Source organism: Talpa europaea (genome assembly GCF_964194135.1).
Source record: "Talpa europaea genome assembly, chromosome: 12".
Classification (NCBI taxonomy): domain Eukaryota; kingdom Metazoa; phylum Chordata; class Mammalia; order Eulipotyphla; family Talpidae; genus Talpa; species Talpa europaea.
The window spans coordinates 6614886-6634614 of record NC_140079.1 but is presented as its reverse complement, the minus strand read 5'-3'; the positions used below and the strand labels follow the sequence as shown (position 1 = coordinate 6634614).

The 19729-nt window shown below is 64.1% G+C and overlaps 1 protein-coding gene across 1 annotated transcript; it reads right to left on the bottom strand.

The window, feature by feature from the left end:
- Positions 1-3: 3 nt before the first annotated feature.
- Positions 4-19040, bottom strand: HCN2 (hyperpolarization activated cyclic nucleotide gated potassium and sodium channel 2; the record flags this gene model as incomplete). The annotated part of the gene is made up of 8 exons (XM_084250777.1): positions 4-774; positions 2177-2341; positions 2612-2852; positions 5432-5578; positions 6826-7044; positions 8189-8350; positions 8959-9382; positions 18412-19040. The coding sequence occupies 8 exons, from the start codon at positions 19038-19040 to the stop codon at positions 83-85; spliced, it is 2679 nt and encodes an 892-aa protein (XP_084106903.1). The 3' UTR covers positions 4-82.
- Between the last annotated feature and the right edge of the window lie 689 nt (positions 19041-19729).

Below are 19729 nucleotides of genomic sequence, written 5' to 3'. Positions count from 1 at the left end.
GGCAGCGCGCAATGGCATGGCTTTGGTCTGAATGATGGCCTCCACCCTGACCCGCCCGGCCCACAGGGCGGCGCAGCAAGGGTCACAAGTTGGATGAGAGGCGTGAGCGCGCAGAGTCCAGTGGGTCGAGGCCACCGGCAGCGCCAGGGGAGGCCGAGTCCCTGCGGTCCGGGCTGGGTGCGGTGGCTCGGGTGGCAGGCGTGGGCCCCAGGCGGGGTGTGGAGCTGCTGGCCGGGCGCACGGAGGCTGTGGGACCTGGACCGGGCGCGCCATGGGGCAGCGAGGGCTGCGAGGCCGACAGTGGGCGCGACGCACGGCTCAGACGGCGCGCAGGTAGTGCTGGCCCGGCGCGGGGCCCGGCGGGAGAGCTGGGCCTGCCGCCATAGGGCGAGGTCCGCGGCACCCGGGGGCTGGCAGGTGCGCCCGGGGGGCTGGCAGCCGGCATGGTCCCCGGTGAAGGGGCAGCGGGCGTGGGCCCGGGGGGCGGGCGGCGCACAAGGCGTGGTGAGCCCAGTGCCAGAGGCCCCACAAGCGGACGTGCCACCTGTGGGCAGAAGCTCATGGCCACGGCCTGCTGCAGCGTGGCAATGGCCGAGGTGACCTGTGGCGGCGGTGGCGGTGGGAAGAGGCCAACGCGCTGGCCAAGCTCTGCCTGCTGCACCATCTCCCGGTCGTACTTGACAATCTCCTGGATGATGGCATTCTCCTGGTTGTTAAACACACCTGAGTTGAGGTCATGCTGCACCTTGTGCAGCAGGATCGAGTTCTTCTTGCCTGGGGGGGAGGGAGAAGGTCAGTGCTGCAGGCGGCACCATCTGCTTGCACCCCAAGAGCACGGAGCATGCGGAGGGCCTCCCTGTGCCACAAGCGGGTCCAGCCTACTGTGCACACCCAGGCCACATGCTACCGCCTGTGTGGACGCCTGATGAGGACAGCAAGCGGGATCTGGGTACTGCTCTTGAGCCAGGACACACACTTGCGTGTATTGAGTGCCTCCTGCATACAGAAAGCAGGTGACATCCCCCCGCATGTAGCAAGCTGCTGGATATAACAAGTGTGAGTGGAACACCTTGCGTGCAGCAGGAAGCATCTACCTGCTCTGCACAGCAAATGGACTGAGCACCTACTCTAGCAGGCAGGTATTGGGCAGCTACTCTACAGCCAGCATGGACGGAACGCCTGCACGCAGATACTGAGCGCCTGTGGTGTACGCAGAACTTGAGCACTACTGTATTCAGCAAGTAGATACCGCACACCTGCTGTATACAGCAAGCATGCATTGGGTGCACGGTGCCAACCCCCCCACCGCCCAGTCAGGGTGGCTGTGCGCCTACTACACGGAGCAAAACATCCCAGCGCCTGCCACTCTCAGGTATTCGAGCACCCGGTGGACAGTGAATTCGGTGCCGTGAACACGCTGAGCACTTCCTGTATACGTGACGTCTCCCTTTAACACCTGTCCTCACCCAGAGCTGCTTTTCCAGTTGTTTCATTCCCACATGTCACGCCAAGGGCCACCATCTCCCCGACCCTGACATTTAGTCAGCTGGGAGCCTGCCTCTCCCTACGTCACCACCTCCCAGGCCAGGCCACCACCTCCTTCCCTACCACCTGCCACGTGTAGCATTCGAATCCGATGTTACCCTCCCGAGCCTGGAATCATGCATGACTCACTGCTGCTCCTGATTTATAGTCTGCTCCTCCCCCACAGCCCCCTCGGCCCATGTACCTGCTTCCCACCTGCCTCCCCAGCCTCCCTCCCAGCTGTGCCGGCTTTCAACTCCAGTTCCTCCTAGCTCAGGGGCTCTGTGCACGCTGCACGCACTTCTGGAACATGCCTTCCTCATCCTTTCTGCCGCCAACACCTCCTGTCTGGTCTCCATTCAGCATCCCCTCCTCAGTGGAGCCCACCGCCCCCACACCCCTGCTATGACGCGAGCTTCCTGAGGGTGCCCCGGGGCCCGCCTCTGCCCACGCCACACCCGGGCTCACTGTGCTCAACAGCACTCGCCAAGTGAGCCCAAGTTCTGCACAACTGGAAACGCCTCACACTCTTCTTGGGAGCCAGCGCCGCGTTTGGCCACGAGGAAGTCAGACAATCTGGGGGAGGGGGGCGGGGGGCATGCCAGGCCCTCTCGCCACATAACCGCCAAGACCTGACAGCTGGGCCACTCACCAATGCGGTCCAGGCGGTCGATGGCGACTGTCTCGAAGGCCCGTCGCATCATGGGGTACTCCTCCAGCACCTCGTTGAAGTTGTCCACGCTCAGCGAGTAGAGGCGGCAGTAGGTGTCGGCCCGCACGCTGGCCGTGCGCCGGCCTCGCGTCAGCAGGCAAATCTCTGCAGGGGGAGTGCCCTTAGCTGCTGGACGGCACCTGCGCCCCATGCATCCTCGGGGCCCCCCAGTGGCCCTGACTGAGGTCGGGCCTCCTCACCCCTGCTAGGGTGACCCTTTCACCCGGAGACCCTCCCTGGTGTCCATGACAGCCGCGCCCGCGCCTCTGGACGCCACTTGCGGGGGTGGGGAGGCCGGGTTCCCGCTCCCCCTTCCTCCCGGGCGGAGTGCCGCTGTCCCAGGCCCCCCTCTCGCCCCATCCCCAAGACGCTCACCCCCAAAGTAGGAGCCATCCGACAACTTCATCTCCTTGTTGCCCTTGGTGAGCACGCTGACCACGCCGTGCTGGATGAAGTACATCTTCTTGCCAACGGTGCCCTCGCGGATGATGTAGTCGCCCGGCTGGAAGACCTCGAACTTGAGTTTGGTCAGCATGGCCGTGACAAAGTTGGGGTCGGCGTTGGCGAACAGTGGCATCGAGGCCACCAGCTTCCGGCAGTTGAAGTTGACGATCTCCTGTGGGGCAGGAGACAAGCGTCGGGGTCGGGGCTGGCTGGCCTCCACCTCGTCCTACTTTGGGCTGTGGAAGGCACAAAGGATGAAAAGGCCCCACCCGCAGCAGCACACGGAGCTCAGCGGCGGCTTGGCACGGATTTAGCGAGAAATGCCCAAACCTAAAGCAAGCTCAGAAACGCTCCTGCGAGGCACAGAGGAGCCGTGCGCGCTTCGTGGTCTTAGCAAGGGCCTCACAGGCGCCTGTGCTCCCTGAGTGCTCACACACTTAACACGATCCCAGAGAAGATCCCACCGGCCCTGCTTTCTCCATAACGGGCTAGCCAAGCTCATCCCGATAAATGACCAAAAGCAGGAGGACGCCTGTGCAAGAGAAGGTCCGCTGAGATCTCTAAGCACCCCTGGAAGCCCCTGGGGTCGGAACAGAGCGGCCTGGGCCCCCAAAGCAGACAAGCCCGCGGGGCAGATTTCAAGTCCAGCAAGACAACGAGACACACGATGCTGTAGGGTCAAGACGGTCTTGGGCAGAGCTGGACGGACGCCTCATCCCTGCAGCAGAAGGGGTACCTGAACCCCCCCGCCACACCACTTTCCAAGATAAACTGTGAGGGGCTGCGGGATGGATCTATGCGTGAAAGCCGGAAACTGTGCAAGCACCAGGAGCCAGCGGGGCCCGTCCTCTAACACTCAGGCGTGTGCGAGAGCACGCTGCGCCCCTGCTGTGGACAGCACCTTGGGCAGCAAGTATTGAGCGCCTATTATGCAGAGAAACGTGTTGAACACCTACTGTGGACAGAAGGAAGATACTGGAGACCTAGTCTCGTGGGTGGGAGCAAGCGTGCGTGGCCCAGAGAGATGGGCACCTACTGTGCGCAGGAAGCATACACGCAGACTGTCTGCTCTGTACAGTAAGTGCTGTATGGAAAGCATAGATCTGCAGCACCTACTGTGTGTAGCGGGCACACACAGCATCTGCTGTACACAGCATGAAGTCCCCCGTAAAAAACAAAAACAGCGAAGAGATATCAGAAGACAATTGGCCATTGGGACAGGAATTTGTGTCACAAAAGGTTCAAGTCCTCCACATATAAAGAGCTACAGCAAACAAAGAAAGCAAGTTATGAACAGTTGATGGGAAAAGAAACGCAAATAAGACAGCCTCTGATCACACAAAGATGCTCACCCCCTCCGAGTAAGACACCAGCAGACGGGGGGCGGGGGAGGAATGGCACCGTTCCCCAGTGGGAACTGCGCCCCCCAGGAAGCCTTCAGAGGGCACGTGGACCTGGGGGCCTGCCCCTGCCCATCGACGCTGCACCCCAAGTTCATGTACAGACTGAGGATGCCTGGAGCTCAGCAAAGGGGCACCTGGCGCCGCTGCCTGTGCCTGAGCAATGTGGGGGGTGGGGCAAGCGAGGGGGTGCCCCAGACTCCAGCCCGCCCTTCTCCTGATTCAATGAAAAGAGGCTACGGTGGGAGGGAGCTGGCCAGAGGGGCGGGAGCGGGTGCATCTTCTGTGCTCAATCGTGATCATCTACAGATCGCCAGGGGCTGGGGAAGGGGGATGGGGTGTGACGGCTGGAGGGCAAGGGTGCCCCCCCCCCCCGTAGGGTGACAGGGATGAGATCAGGCAGAGGCAGCGGCTGCACGACCCCCACCACACTGAAGCCCCCCGCGTTACGCATCTGCGGTCGTGAGGGCTCTCTCCAAAGGTGAAAGGACCTGAGTGAAAGCAGTTGTCAAGCAGGACCAAACATCCTCAGTGTAGCGCCCGCGGCGCCCACCGCCCCAAGCACAGGCGCTGTTCCCACATTGGCCTGGGGCACCTGCAGGCTCCCCCACCGCCCAGCGCTGTGTCCCCCCCAGGGCACCCCGTTCACGGAGCATAACCCCGCCACCTCTCGAGGGCGGGGCAGGGCTCACAGCTGGGGCGCAGTTACTGCTTGGTGGATGCTGTGGGCTGAGCCACCCCCAAAAGATGTGTTCAAGTGCTGACCCCCCGTAGTGGCCCAGGAGCTCATTTGGGAAGGGGGCCTGGATGCAGTGACCGAGGTCTCCGCAGAAGCAGGGACTCGACAGGCCCCAGGGAGAGGCCCCGCGAGGGGGTGGGGGGCGGGGGCGACGGTCCACAGGCCCCGGGACTGCTGGCCACAGCGGCAGCTGGGCGAGGCAGGGAGGGCCTCCCCGGGGCCTGCAGAAGAAGCGCCGCCCTGGGACGCCTCGACCTTGGACTTCTGGCCCAGAGAGTGAAAAGAAGACATGGTTGCTGCTTGAAGCCATCCAGGCTGTGGGAACTTATCACAGCGGCCCCGGGACGCCGCCAGCACCACCGGGCTGTGAGGAGCCTCCTGGGCCTGCAGCGGCAGCCGGACAGCCGAGCCTCCCGGCCCCCACGCCCAGCACAGACCCCAAACAGTGCCAGAAGCCAGGGTGCTGGGGCCCCCCCAGGACTCCTGGAGAGGGGGTGTCTGCAGCTTCCTCAGGTTCGGGAGAGGCTGGCTCAGGGGAGAAGGTCAGGGTCTATGTGGGGGTGCAGCTCAGCCCTTCGTGCCGCACCGCAATGGGGAGCCCCCGCCGCCTACCTCCCGCAGGGGCCCGTTGAGCTCGCCCAGGATGCTGTCCTCATCGAACATCTTGCCCTGGTAGCGATGCTCGTAGTAGTCGTGGATCTTCTGGCGGAAGTCGGCGGGCAGCTTGTGGAAGGACATGTACTGCTCCACCTGCTTGTACTGCGGGGGGCGAGGTGCGAGGGGCAGTCAGCAGCCGCCCCCAGAGCCCCCTGCCAAAGGGCCGCCAGCTGCAGCCACGACAATCTAGGACGCGCGGTTGGAGCTGCCCTCGGGCCCCCCGTGTGCAGCCCCCGCCCCGTGCGGTACTGGGGACATGCTTTTTAGTGAAAACAGTCTCGTGTTCTCTATAGCAGCTGGGCCCTGGGAAACGGTGGGCAGCTTGACCCAGGCCCTTGCTGGGCTGGACTCAGCCGCCCAGGCCCCCCCACCCTCGAGGCCCCCAGTCTCCGGGAGGCCTGGATCCCCTCGACAATAATACTCCTAGACACCACCCACTCAGCCCTTCCTGAGCAGGGCAGGGGTGCCAGGGCTTTCTGTCCCCAGGGCGGCACCCTCAGGAGTGCCCGGCACGATTTCCCCCCAGCCCCTCCTGGCCACATCTGCCCTGAGCTCAGTGGAACCCGTGATGGCAGGCGGGTGGTGGCACCAGCTCATGTTTGGGTGTGACACCCGGGGCTTCCGGACAGCCGGGTGTCTGGCACCCATCCCGCTGCCCCAGCCAACTCGCTTGGCACTGCTGGGGGGGGGGTTGCAGCTGCCCTGCCAGGGCCAGCCACAGGGCCACAGTGCAGGACAGATGGGGCCACAGCTGGGGAGCTGAGCACACCCTTGGCCACAGGAGGGGAAGCTGAGGCAGGGTGGGGAGTGGGGCTGAATTCCAGAAAGGACTGACTTGGGGGGCCTGAGCTCCCTCGGCTCCCACGGGCTCCCCGGGTAGGACGAGGCCAGAAAGCCTTGTCCTCCAGAGGCCTCCCTGTGGGCGGCCGCGGCACCCAGGCCTCCTGGACTCTGCCAGGTGCCTTCCCCACCCCAGCCCGTCCTCACTGGCTCGGATGCCCTCGCCCTTGCCTGCTTCCCCGAGAGGCCCTCCAACTCCCCCACCCCAGGGACCTCCCTGACACCCTGTGGACTAGGCCTGCCATGGTTGACCTCCCTGTCCTGTCCCCCCGCTGTGTCTCCTCAACCTCTCCCACCGCATGCCCCTCCAGGCTCCAGATTCCCTTCCTCCCGAGCTTTCTCACCATCTTTCCACACCTGCAGGACCTTCGCTCCGCGTGACCTGGTCTCGGACTCCCCCGGCACCCCCACAGCCCGCCCGCATGCGCCCCCCTGGCCCGTGCGGGACACACAGGGCCGGGGCAGCCAGGCGCGCCCTCCCAGTCCCCGGGGGGCCTTCCCCAGCAGACCTTCTCCTGGTACTGGCGCCGGGAGGAGTCCAGGGACTGGATGAGGGCGGTGGCGTGGCCAATGAACATGGCATAGCAGGTGGCGCCCACGATCATGCTCAGCATCGTCAGCCAGATGTCGGTCATGCTCTCGGGCGCCTGCCGCCCGTACCCGATGCACAGCATGTGGCTCATGGCCTTGAAGAGCGCGAAGGAGTACAGCTCGCTCCACGAGTGGTTCTGCAGGGATGCGGCGGGGTGGGCGGGCGCTCTCGGCCCCGAGGCCCCCACCTGCCGCCCGTCCTAGCGCCGGAGTCAGCGCGCCCCCCACGCTCAGGGGGAACCCAGAGACGCGACCTCAGGCCGGCGACGTGATGCGCAGGTGCCAGGGCGTGTCTGTGGCGGGGGCGGGCCTGGCCTTTCCTTCCTATTTCACTTCTGGGGAAACAGAAGCTCAGAGAGACCAGAGTGCGCCCTGGGGGTCCAGGAACTCCCACCCGCTACAGACCCTGATCAGGTCTGTGAGGCCCGAGTACCTGACGGCTTCAGGGGCCCTGGGGACAATGTGCTGGAGACACTGAGTCCAACCAGAGGGCCAGGGGGGTGGCAGCATCGGGCAGGGCCAGCGGGCCCCTCCCCCTCCCCGTCCTCAGCTGACCCAGCTGGGGAGGGGCAGCAGCCGGTCAGGAAGCAGGACAGCGTGCTCCGTGTCCGGCCGCACAATGGGCCGCCTCAGCCGGGCAGCTGTGCCAGGCGCCGGGAGGGGCCCGGGGCTTTCCCTTTGAGCTCCTGGTCCATCCTCGCCCAGCTGCTCGGTGCCCAAGTCGAGTGGCCCAGCCCACATGTGCCACAGTGGTGCCAAGCCGCCTGCAACTCCCACTGGCACCGAGACACCCTGGTTACCAGCCGGCACCTCAGCCAGGAAGTCATAGGTCTCGGGCCCCCGGTGACTTGGACCCTTGCGGCTCAAGACAACATTCCCCGAGTCAGGGACGGGAAACAGGGCCTTTTACATAAATACATCAGTAAATACGTGAATAAAAACATGGACTCAACAGGGACTAGAACACTAAGGTGGTGTCTCCGGGTGACAAAAGCTGTGCAGTGCCCCCGGCATGACGAGGAGCCGCCTCTCGGTGGTGGGGCACGCGCCAGGCCCAGAGGGTCGCTCATGGGGAAATGCAGGCACCCGCGCAGGGAGCGGGGTTACCCCTGGGAGCCCTCTAGCTTCAGTCCTCGCCCCCGACAGTGGCTGGGGCACCTGGAGCCTCAATTTCCCTCTGCACGGTGGGTGGGGCTCAGGGTGCAGCCTCAGTGCGGCACCTACGCGGGGGTCCTGCCTGCACCGCAGGGGGCGGGGCGCGGGCGCCGGGCGGGAGCTCACCACCATGCCGTTGATGGACACCCAGCAGTTGCGCGGGAAGTCCTGCAGCATGGGCACCAGGAACTGCAGGCAGCCGTCCCAGTGGCACAGCAGCAGCATCATGCTGATGAGGTTGCAGATGCGCATCACCGCGCTCGCCAGGTCGTAGGTCATGTGGAAGATCTGGGGGGCGAGGCGGGGCGCAGCGCTGAGGGTTGGAGCCGACAATAGCCCCCCCCACCCGGGCAGTGGAAGAATCACCCCCCCAGCTTCGAGGGGCGGCCCCCCCACTCCCGGAAGGTCCTCAGTTGCATTTCGTGTTAACTGATGAACTGTTCCACCCAACCTGCTGCCCTCCAGAGCGCCTGAATCCTTCTAGAACCACCGTCCCGCCCGCTTCCCCTCGGGGACCCCAGCTGCCGCCTTGGGAGCAGGAGTGGGGAGCTGGATATCGCTGGACACCAGCGGTTCTGAGCCTTCCGGGTGACCATGGGTGGAGGGGGGTTGGCGGGAGGCCACTCAGTCCAGATGAGAGAGCTGCGATTTTGCTTTCCCGAGCCTCAGTTTCCCCATTGCCAAAGGCATCCCCTTGCGCGGCGGAGTGAAGGGATGGGGCGCGGATGTGTCAAAGTCCACTCTGTGCTCCCCACTCTACCCAAGGCTCCGTCCCTTGCCCCCCGCCAGGGCTCTGCCCCAGTGGCCCCTCGAGGTGCTGTCCTGTCCATTCTGCAGGGCGCCGGCCCCCCCGCCCCGCCCCTGCCTGCGCCCCGGATGCCCCGTGTGCCCCGCACCTCCTCCCACTGGTGGATGTAGCGGATGAGGCGCGACAGGCGCAGCAGGCGCAGCAGGCTGAGGATCTTGGTGAAGCGCACGATGCGCAGGGCGCGCGCCGTCTTGTACACCTCGGAGTCGATGCCCTTCTCCACGATGAGGAAGATGTAATCCACGGGGATGGAGGACACGAAGTCCACCACAAACCACGTGCGCAGGTACTTCTTCTTGATCTTCTCGGGGTCCAGGATGATCTCCGTGTTGTCCTCGATGACGATGCCCGTGCGGAAGTTCAGCACCAGGTCCATGAGGAAGAAGGTGTCCGAGACCACGTTGAACACGATCCACGGGGCTGTGGTCTCATCCTTGAAGAAGGTGATGCCCACGGGGATGATGATGAGGTTTCCCACCATGAAGAGCAGCATGGTGAAGTCCCAGTAGAACCTGGGGAGGCACAGCCTGTCAGTCTCCCCACCACGACCCCGCGGCCTTTGCAGGGGCCCGGGAGCCCTCCAGACCCAGCCCAGATCGCACCTCACGTGGCAAAGAGGAGACTCTGGCCCTGGCGTGGCCCGCGCAGCCCACCCTTGGGGAGCCCCACCCCCCAGCACACGGCTCGCCGGGCAGCCCCAGCCCCAGGGCACCTGCTGGCCCAGCTGGCTCTGACCCTGCGTCCTTGGCGGAGCACGAGACCTCAAAGAGTCCAAGAGGCCTCTCAAAAATAGATGAAATGTTTCCCATGACCAGCCACGGGCCAAAGTGCCGGCACGAGGTTGGAGTCCAAAAAGCATCAGGCCACAAGGAGAGGAGAGCCGAGCAGGGAGCCAGGGTGTGGCGGGCGCGGAGCGGGGGGGTGCGGGGACTGGGCACAGCGCGAGAGGCACGGCTGGGCGTGGGGGCTGCAGGGCACCAGCTGGGAGCCGCGGGGCCCAGTGCCACTCCAGCAGCTGAAAGGCTGAGAGGAGGGGACACTGTCTGCGCCTCTATTTTAGGAAGCACCTTGAGGGGGGGCATGGCCAGCCTGGGGGGCCAAGAAGGTGCAGGGATCGGACGGACTTGGCTGCCGCTGGGACATTTAATGTGATAAATGTGACTGGAGAAAATGACACTGGCTCTTGCGCTCCCAAACACACCCAGAAAGCACAGGCCTCCCGAGGTCAGCTCTGACGGTCTACCCGGGAAGCGCGGGCAGCAAAAGGCCCATCTGTCCAGGCAACAGATACTGATGCTGCCGTGGTGCTCTGGACCAAGCGTCCACCCCCGAGGACATCAGATGCAGCAAAAGGCCACGTGGACAACTGCCCGGCCCCAAGGAAATCAAGAAAATGCGATTCCAAGCTGCTCTGAGGGAAAACTGGGGTTTCCTCAAGAAGTTAAGCAGAAGGACCACATGACCAGCAGCTCCTTTCCTAGCCGTCTACCCGGAAAACGGAACTCAAACAGAGACCTCCAGGGGCGAGGCCACAGCCACAAGATCCACAACAGCCACAAGATCCACAACAGCCACAAGATCCGCAACAGCCACAAGATCCGCAACAGCCACAAGGTGGACACGACTCGGGTAGTTAGCAGGTGAAATAATAAACATGGCTTGTTCCCCCTCCAGCCCCGGGAACACCACTGGCCATGGAAAGGGGCAGCTCTGACAGTCGCCATCACGGGAGGGACATTGAACACAGGACGCTCAAGGAGAGAAGAAGACACACGAGGCCACGCGGTGTGAGGCCACAGACGGGAAACATCCAGGACAGGCCCAGCCACAGAGATAGTTCATGGTGTCAGGGCCTGGGGGAGGGGGTGCGGGTGACTTCTGATGGGGAGGGGGACTTCTTTTTGGTGTGATGGAAGGTTCTGGAATTAGAGGTGACAGTTGACATTGTGATTGCACTTAACACCATTCAATATACACTTTTAAATGGTTAAACACTAAATTTTAATATGTATGTTATATACATAAATTGCACGCGCACACGCTTGCACGCACACACACACACACACACACACACAAAACTCCAAAGACCTGAGTCTCGGTGATAAGCAAATGCCCGGGCTTGGAGGTCCGAGCCCACACACGCTGTGCAGATTCTAGCAAAGGAGGGTCTCAGATTTTGAGGCGTCATTAGCCCTCCAAGCAAGTTCATGCAGGGCTACTCTGTAGGCTCAGGCCCCCTCCCCGGTCAAGGACAGAGTCCCCAGGTCTGGGGGAACCAGCCTAAATGCGCACGAGCCAGGCCCACAAGCCCAGTGCGGGCTTGGCTGCAGCGAGCTTGTCCACGGAGCGCTGGAAGTTGGCTCCTGTCTGGGCGGCCTGCAGACAACAGCTATTAACACCACGCGGCCCTGCCACCGCCCTCCAGGTCACCCGGCCTTCCATTTCGGGGAATTGATCCCAAGGAAATTGTCCAAAAGGAAGAGAAAAAAATTAAAAAGCAATTTGTAGCAAGATGTGCCCAGCAGCTCCGTCTGCGAGAGCCAAAGGCTGGAAGGGCCCCAGCATCTAAAGCCCTGGCGGCAGCAGGCCGGCTGCCCGGTGCGGGGCTCCTACCTGCTGGCGAGGCGTGGCCTTAGGTGAGCTCTAATCCCTCGAAACCTGTCTCCATCTGTCCAGGAGGCTCTCGGGGAGCCAGTCCTGTGTGGTCCTGGGACACAGCCAGGCCTGTGCTGAGTGCCAAGGACACACCTCTGACCTTCCTGACCACATGTGGTCATGAGGACCTGGGCCGTGATGAAGAGGGGCTGGGCCCGCAGGAGAGCCCTGCACAAACCTTCTGGGGAAGGGGACTCAGACCCCGGGCATGGGGCCTCTGCTCATCCTCACCCCCAGCACCCCACACCCATTGGGACCCAGAAGCCTCATCTGCCTGCCACCCCCAGTTCCCTCCTCCAACTCCAGAGTATCCACCCTGAGGTTCCTAATCCTGCCTCTCCCTCTCCATACTCAGGCCTGGCCCCCACACTCGGGGCACACTTCCCGGGACACGGCAAGCAGGAAGGAGTACAGTCATTCACCCCTTCACGAGCTCTGAGAAATGTGTCACGAGGCAGCTTGGTCCTGGGACGTCAGCGCGCAGTCACAAGTGTCTGGACGGGAGAGTTGCCTCCACACCTGGCCTAGAAGCTTCAGCCTATTGCACTGCTGGGGTCTGCTGCTGACCTGAGACGACTGTAACTAACAAAGTGAGAGGCCGGGGGCCAAGAAACCACCGGGGCACAATGGGGGGCCTAGAAACCACTAGTGCTCCTGGATGCAGTCTAAGTGGCCACGGCCTATGAGGGCATCCCTGATGGTGACTCTTCAAGACATTCTCTCCTTTTATTCTTGGGGTGGGGGTAGAGGTGCATGCCCCCACACTCATTAACAGGACAGAGAGGTAATCCAGCCCGGGAGCAGGGGGACGGACTGAGACCCAGGAAGGCTGCCTCGGGGCCTGTCCTTTCTCCACTGCGCACCTCTGGGAACTCCTCTGCAGGCCTTGAGCTGTGTTCCACGGCCCCGGGTTTCTGGGAGTGACCTTACTCAGCACCCCTGCCCCCATTCTTCACAAGGTGTGGGAGCAGACGGCAGGGATATGGGGGAGGGCTTAAAGGGCAAATCAGGGCCTCCCCGGTGGCGCAGTGGTTGAGCGCTGGGTTGCGAAGCTGCCCGCAGCCTCTCAGCGCCGGTTCGATCCCCGGCTGCTCCCCGGCCACCGGAGGAGGGTCCCGCATGGCGCGCAGACCTCTCCTGCCACCCGCTGCTCCCCTCAGCAGTGTACTTCGGTCCTTCTGCCTGCTCTGCTCCCCGCTCTGGCTCTGGTGAATTCTCTCACCCTCCCGTGCTTCTGACTGTACCCAGTGCTTGTATAAATAAATAAATCTTAAAAAAATAAAAATAAAAAAAAAATAAAGGGCAAATCAGCTGGCAATATCCCCCTGGTGTCCAACCCACCCCTACTGGATACCCACAAACAGCCCTGCCCTCCACCGTGGTCCCCCCCTGGAAGGAAGCAGGAAGAGGAAGGGGAAACTTGAGGCCTGGGGCAGAGGATCCAGGGAGGGGACAGAGGAATCCAGGGTCCTGCTCCAGACCCCTCCCCCCCTTTTCCCCTCCCCTTAGCTGTGCAGCCTTGGGCTGGTCACACTCCTTCTCTGAGTTCCAGTGCCTCGTCTGCATGAGGGGGGTTGCCGCTCTTTTGAGGCTGCCCCAGGCGCCACGAGGATGTCAGCAAGCGCCAGCAGGGGCCTGGCACACAGTCAGCCCTCGGTGATCCAAGGCCTCGCTCGTCAGACCCCAGCGTTAGTCAGGGACCAGCTGCTCAGTCGTCACGGGGCATTTCTCACCGAGAACACCAACAGCCATAATTACATGCCATGTTTTAAAACCTTCCCGAACAAATGTCAAGTTTCTGATGGGCCTCCAGCTGAAGACAGAAACAGCCGTGAGATCCGAGGATGAGGCTGGGCTCTCCCACAGGATGGAGACCCACATGACGCCCGGGGCTCTCGGCTCCGGCTCCCAGTAGGCGGGAAAGCCTGGAAACGTCTCTCCGGTGCCCCCTCACTCGCACTTGGGTCGTGATATCAGCTGGGACCGCCCCTCCCCTGACCAGCCACCCTCTCTGCCCAGGTAGGGGTCCAGGGGCGCACAGATCCAGGCAGCTGCACTTCCAGCCGCAGTTCGGGACACTGCACCACCCGCCTGCTCCCGACTCGGGCCCGTCCCCTCACGGTGCCTGCAGCAGGCGAGTAGCCAGGACACGTGCCCTGGGTCTCTGCCCCCCACCCCCAGGTGGGGTGTCTGGGGACTTGACTGAGGTCCCACAGCCACTGGTCAGGGACACAGGGAACAGGCAGGCAGCTCCTTCACTACAGGACCCAGACCAAGACCTGGGAAGAGGCCGCCCAGGAACTGGGGCAAACCCATTAGAACCGGAAGTTAGTGATAAATGGCGAGGGGGGGCTGTGGATTAGGGGCGCAAGCCCTGGAAGGTGGAGTTGCAGATCAGAGCTCAGAGTTGGGATGGGAAAGGGAGACTCTGCAGGGGCGATGGCCAGACCTGGTGACCCTGGGCATACGGAGGCTGCTGTGTGCCAGACCCTAGGACGCGCGTGGCGTGACCAGTCGGGCCAGGGCTCCCCGGGGCAAGCCACACAGACGACTTCAGAGGGAGCCAGGTGAGGACCCAGCGACGCAGGGGTGGGCCATGGAGAAGGAACTACTTGGTGGATACAGGGTCTCGCCCCTTAGGCAGAGGGAAAGCCAGCCAAAGGCCCTGTAGCTGCTGGGGGCTTCCTCTCGAGGCCAGCCAGAGGTCTGGGGCTGGAGCCGAGGGAGTGAGGGGCAGTGGAAGACAATGGGGGAGCTGTGGCTGCAGGAAGTTATCGTGAGAGGGAAAGATGGATAAATGTGCATCTTGGGGAGCCCTCGCTGGCAGCCAGGGGCCGGGCAGGGGGCAGAGGCAGAAGATGGGGTGGCCTGTACTGCTTGGCTCTGGGACAGGCGGGTTGAGTGAGGACTCCCAAGCCTCCCTCAACCCCCACGGGCACGGCCGGGCCCTGGAATGTTGATGCAGGGTATTGGACTTTTTAAAGTAGGGAATTCAGGGACTAGAGAGTCCCAATTTGGGCAGGGAACTCCTAGAGAGAGCGGGGAGGTCTGGCTCCCCAGCCCCTGCCTCCCTCACTGGACCATGCAGGCCCCTCCTCTTGGCGGGGTGGGCCCTGGACACCTGCTCCCGCCCCACCCCGCCTGCCTTCCAGCCAGGTTCAGAGCCAGGGAAACCCTTGCTTGCTCCTCGGCCCCTGCACTCTGGATAATTCCGGTTAATTCCCATGAGCTAATGTGAGGATTTGCAGCAAGCCTGCCCACCCCATCCTGATCTCCCAAGGGTCCGATGGTCCATGCGGGGAGGGAGGTCACGGCCTTCCAGGGCTGCAAGGTTCTTCAAATCAGCCCCTCCGGCCCCACCACCAGGGCCCCTGGGGACCCCGGAGGACATGATGCAGACACGGGCCAGCGGCCCCTGGTCCTGGCTGTGCCTAAACTCCTGTGAGGGCCAGGAATGGAGCGACTCATCCCTTGCCCCTCATGCCAGACCCCCCAACAGGAGATAATTCAGGGGCATTGAGTGAAAAAGTGGCAGCCTCAGGAGACACTCAAGTCAAACCTCGTTGGCACTTAGAGACGTAGAGACCAAGAACAATAAAAAAAGAACTAAAACTCCGGGACAGATGGAAGGCAGCAAGGAAGCCACTCTCCCGAAGTCTCTCTCGGGGCGCCCCCCTCAAGGCCAGAACTCAAGGAAGCAGTGAAAGTCATGACGGCACAGATGCGAATCACATGGCATCCAACAGGGCTGACGTGCAGGGGCGGGGGCAGCGCATGAACGGGAGGTGAAAGGTCGGAACTGGGTGAGGGCAGGCATGGTGGGGGGACAGCGTGTACAAAGGCTTGGCGCTCTGCAGGAAGGCGGGGGAGGATATAAAGTCGGGGGCACGGTTGTGAAAGTCAGAGATCCACCTTTCCCTCACACTACCAGCGCCGCACATTTGGAGAAACCGAGGCAGAAAGGCCCAGAGAGGACTCCAGACCAGTTACAGGTGGTAAAGGGGCGAGAACTAAAGCCTGAGTCCCACCCAGGACTCAGACTCCTAAGCCAGCTGTAAATGGGCACAGAGCCCCCGCTCACTATTGCTGCTCTGCAACCCCCCCCATGACTCAGCCCGGCCCCCAACATTTCACGCTCCTACCCCTGGCTTTGCCCCGGCTGTCCTGCACACATGCCACTGGTCAAGAGCCTCCCTCAGGGCCTCTGCAAACACCCCTCTGCTGGAAGCGCCGCTGTGGATGGACGGGGAGGTTCCAGGCCCCCAAACCCTGGCTACCCCGCGGTGGCAGCAGCTGCGCGGCAGGTCCACATGCACGGGACGGGCTCCCCCGGCAAGCACAGTGTCGCAGCGCGTGGAAGAGAGGACAGCAGGGCTGGGGTGCCTGGGGGTTGGGGTGTGAGTCTCACCTCATCATCCCCGTCCCCTTTTAAATCATGTATGGAGTGAGGATACGGGTACCAGCTGGGCTGTGAAGATAAACGAAGGCAAGTGTGGAAAAGCAAACCCAGAAAAGCTCCTCCCCATGTTCCATAAGCGGTTTGTAAAAGCTCACACACACATACAAACAGGGGTGATGCATGCCTACCCCCGCGAGCCTGAGATCTTGGACAGCCCCCAGAATTGCTTCTTGATCTGGATGGGACATGGACAGTGGCTGGACTGTCTGGCGGTCAAGAACGTGGACATGGGGACTAGCCTATCCAGAGGTGATCCTCAATCTGCCCCTGACAAGCTGTGTGTCTTCGAGTGGGTGACTCTACCTCTCTGTGCCTCCCTCACAACTGTGCAGGTTGTCACAAAATGCTCCACTCCCTGACCATGACGAGGCTCAGGAAGGGTTGTTCCCTTGTGCTTAGAGACTGTCTCTGTACTAAATCAGAAAGGCCTTGAGGGGGCACAATTCCTAAACACAGGGGTGCTGGGGCCCCACTTTACCCCAGCAGTATCTTAGTTTTTTTGAGTTTGACTGTGACTCCCCAAGTTCCAAACACAGGTCACATTCCATACCCTCCCCTGCAAAGCACCCCCACTTAGCAATGGATCTGCATAGCCTGGACTATGTGACCTGCCCAACTCCTCCCTCCCACAGCCCCTCACCCCAATGTATCCACTACCCCCTTCTGTAGCTGAGAGGAAGCCCAGAGCCACCCACAGCCCAGAGGAGGCACTGGCTCCACGGGCCACATCCTGCCAGTCCCTGATGCTGACCTGTGTCCCCCACTTGTTGGCTGGTATCGTGGACGTGTGGTGAACACTGCAGGCATGCAGCGGGGACAGGGAGGAATAGCTACTTTCTGCAGCCATCTCCCTCTGCCCACCATGTGCCCGACGTCCTCCCGGGTCAGCGGCACCAGTCCCCCTTGACAGTGGGGCCAGCCAAGTCAGGGACCCCTGGAAATCAAGTCCATCCCCATTTCACAGACAAAAACATGAGCCAAGATGCGGACCACAGCCTGCCCAGACTGGACCAGCCCGTGGAGGGATGCTGAGTCCCACGCAGGTCAGGACCATTCAGAGGCACCCTTCTGAACCCCTCTGTCCTCTCCCCAAGCCCAGGTGCGGGTCAGGCCTGCATTCACCTCTCAGGAGAGGCCTGAGGGCTGCAAAGTGGGAGTCTCAAAGTTCCTTGCAGTCCCCACCCCCGAGTTGTGCACTTGGGACCTCAGTTTTCCCAGGTCAAGCACTGGGGCTGCCGAAGGGCCGAGGAAAGGGAGAGTCCCACAGCCTCCCGTGCCCAGGCCAGGGGTGGAGGGTGGGGTGACACCCAGGATCTATATCCCGCCCCCACACAGCCCCACCTGGCCCCGGAGGAGAGCCCCAGAGCGCTGCTGTCCGTGGTGCTGAAACTGCTCGCGCCCGCCGGCCGAGGCTTGGCGGCCGGCGCAGGTCCCGGCAGACCCTTTGCACCCCAACTCACACATGCCACTCACGGGCAAATAACGACACACACACCCTGCACACAGCTCAAATCTTACTGCCCACCGCTGCACACCCGCCCTGGTCACCAAACACGCACCTCTTCCCAACACGCCCCACGGCAGGCCCCCCGCAGACACACCCCTGGGGACACGCCCCCCGCCCCCACCCTCGGCCCAGGCCCCAGGCCCCCCGCCCCTGCAGTCACATGCCTGTGATTACACACACGCCTGCAGTGACACGCAGTGCTACACACACTCACAGGCCACAGCACAGACCCAGGAGCCGAACCGTAAACGCACAGGGCTGTGACCCCGCCGCGCGGCCTTGCGCCAAGCCCGTCCGCGCACGAAGCGGTCTGGCCCGGGTCAGCGGCCGCACAGCCCCCGACACACGGCGCAGCGCCCGCGGCCAGTGCGGGGCGGCTCGGGGAAGACACCGCCTGGGAACCCCGGCGCTCAGCGGCCCCTCCCCGCGCAGCCAGCCGGGCCCAGGGGCCCGGGACGCGCCGCCCAGCGGCTCCTCCGGCGCAGGTGGACACCGTGGGAGCGGCCGTGCCCGCGTAACCCCTTCCCTGCCGGCCCGCGCGTCCTTCCCGGCGCCCTCCCGCCCTCTGCCGTCTCCCGGAGCCCACGTTCCCCTCTATTTGTCCTCTCGTCCCCCCGCGCTCACGCCCCGATCCTGTGACCCGTGACGCGCCCACCCCCGGGCTGGGGCTGTCGGGGTGCGTGGGAGGGGGCGCGCCAGGGTCACGGCGGGAGCCTGCGTGCGTCTCCACGCGTCCCTGCAAGGGCGGAACGCGGCGTCCCCAGGTCCATCTCGGGCGGGTCCCCACGCGCCCGAGGTCACCGGGGGACCCGGAGGTCACCCGCGGGGCGCGCCGCCCCGCCCCCCAGCGCTCCCGGGACGGCCCCCGCGCGCGGTCGCGGCTGCGCCTCCTCCGCGCCGGCCCCTCCGGGGGGCTGTACCTGAAGTCGCTGTACGGGTGGATGATCCAGGCCCCCGCCGACTTGACGCGCTCCTGCTCGCGCTCCACAGCCTTCTGGCTGCCGAACATCCGCAGCGAGAACTTGTTGACGCCCGGCTGCAGGAGCGCGCCGAACTGGCGCTGCATGAAGCTGGCTTGGCTGCCGCGCGGCTCCCCCGCCGGGCCCGCCTCCTCGCTGCCCGCCTCGTCCGCCGGCCCCGGCCCCGCGCCCGGGCTCGGCGCGGGCCCCGCAGCGGCCCCGCGGCACGAAAACGACACCTTGGGCCCCCGCGCCGGGCCCTCGGGCCCCGCGGGGCTGCACTGCGGCTCGCCGCGCCCGCACTCGCCATTCGGGCTGCCCTTGGCCGTGCTCGCCGCGCCCGGGGTGCCCGGGCGGCCGCACGAGCTGTCGCGACTGCGGAGCCGGGCCCGCGGGCCGCCCTCGTCTGCCGCCTCTGGGGGCCCCGCCTCGGCCCGCGGCGGCTGCTGGGGGGGCGCGGGCCCGGGGCCCGGGGGGGGCGCGGGTGGTGGCGGCGGCTGCTGCTGGGGGGGCGCGGGCGGCGGCGGCCCCGGCGCGGTGGTCGCGCCCGGGCTCTCCCCCGGCCGCCCGCCGCCCCCGCGCGCGTCCATGGCGAGGCGGCGCCGGGCAGTGCGGAGCGGAGCCGCCGCGGCCGCCGCCGGCCCGAGCCCAAGGGAGGTGGGGGGAGGCGGGGGGAGGCGGGGGGCGGAGCGTCGGCCGCGGGGGAGGGGCGGGAGTGGGAGCCCCGCCTCTGTCCGCACCCCTTCGCGACGCGCCCCGCCCCGGCCCCACGCTCGGGAAACTGAGGCCGCGGCCCAAGGTCACGAGGTCCGAGCCGTAGAAGACCGGCTCAGACCTAGTCCCAGCAGGGGAAACTGAGGCACAAGCAGCGGAAGGGCACGCCCAAGGTCACGGAGCCCAGCCGCAGGACAGGGGCTTCCGCGCGCGTCCTTGGAGAGGGGCCTCCTGACCTTTGGGAGGCGCCCAGCTTCGCCGCCGCCCGGAGGGCACAGCCCGGCTGGTATGAACAGCGGAGCTGCGCCGGTGCCAGCCTCTCCTTTGCATAGGTTTGAGAATTTACAAGAAAAAGGGGCGTTTTAAAAGGCCATAGGAACCTTGCCACTCGAGGACCCTGGACAATGACCCTAGTCTTTGTGATGTTTGGAGAGAGGCAGGCGGGTCCAGCTCACCATTTGCATATGAGGAAACTGAGGCAGAATTGGGCAAGAGGAGGCCGATCAGGAGAGACTTCCAAGGTTGCTGGCAGCCTCCGCCCTTGAGCCCAGCGAGGGCCTGGGAG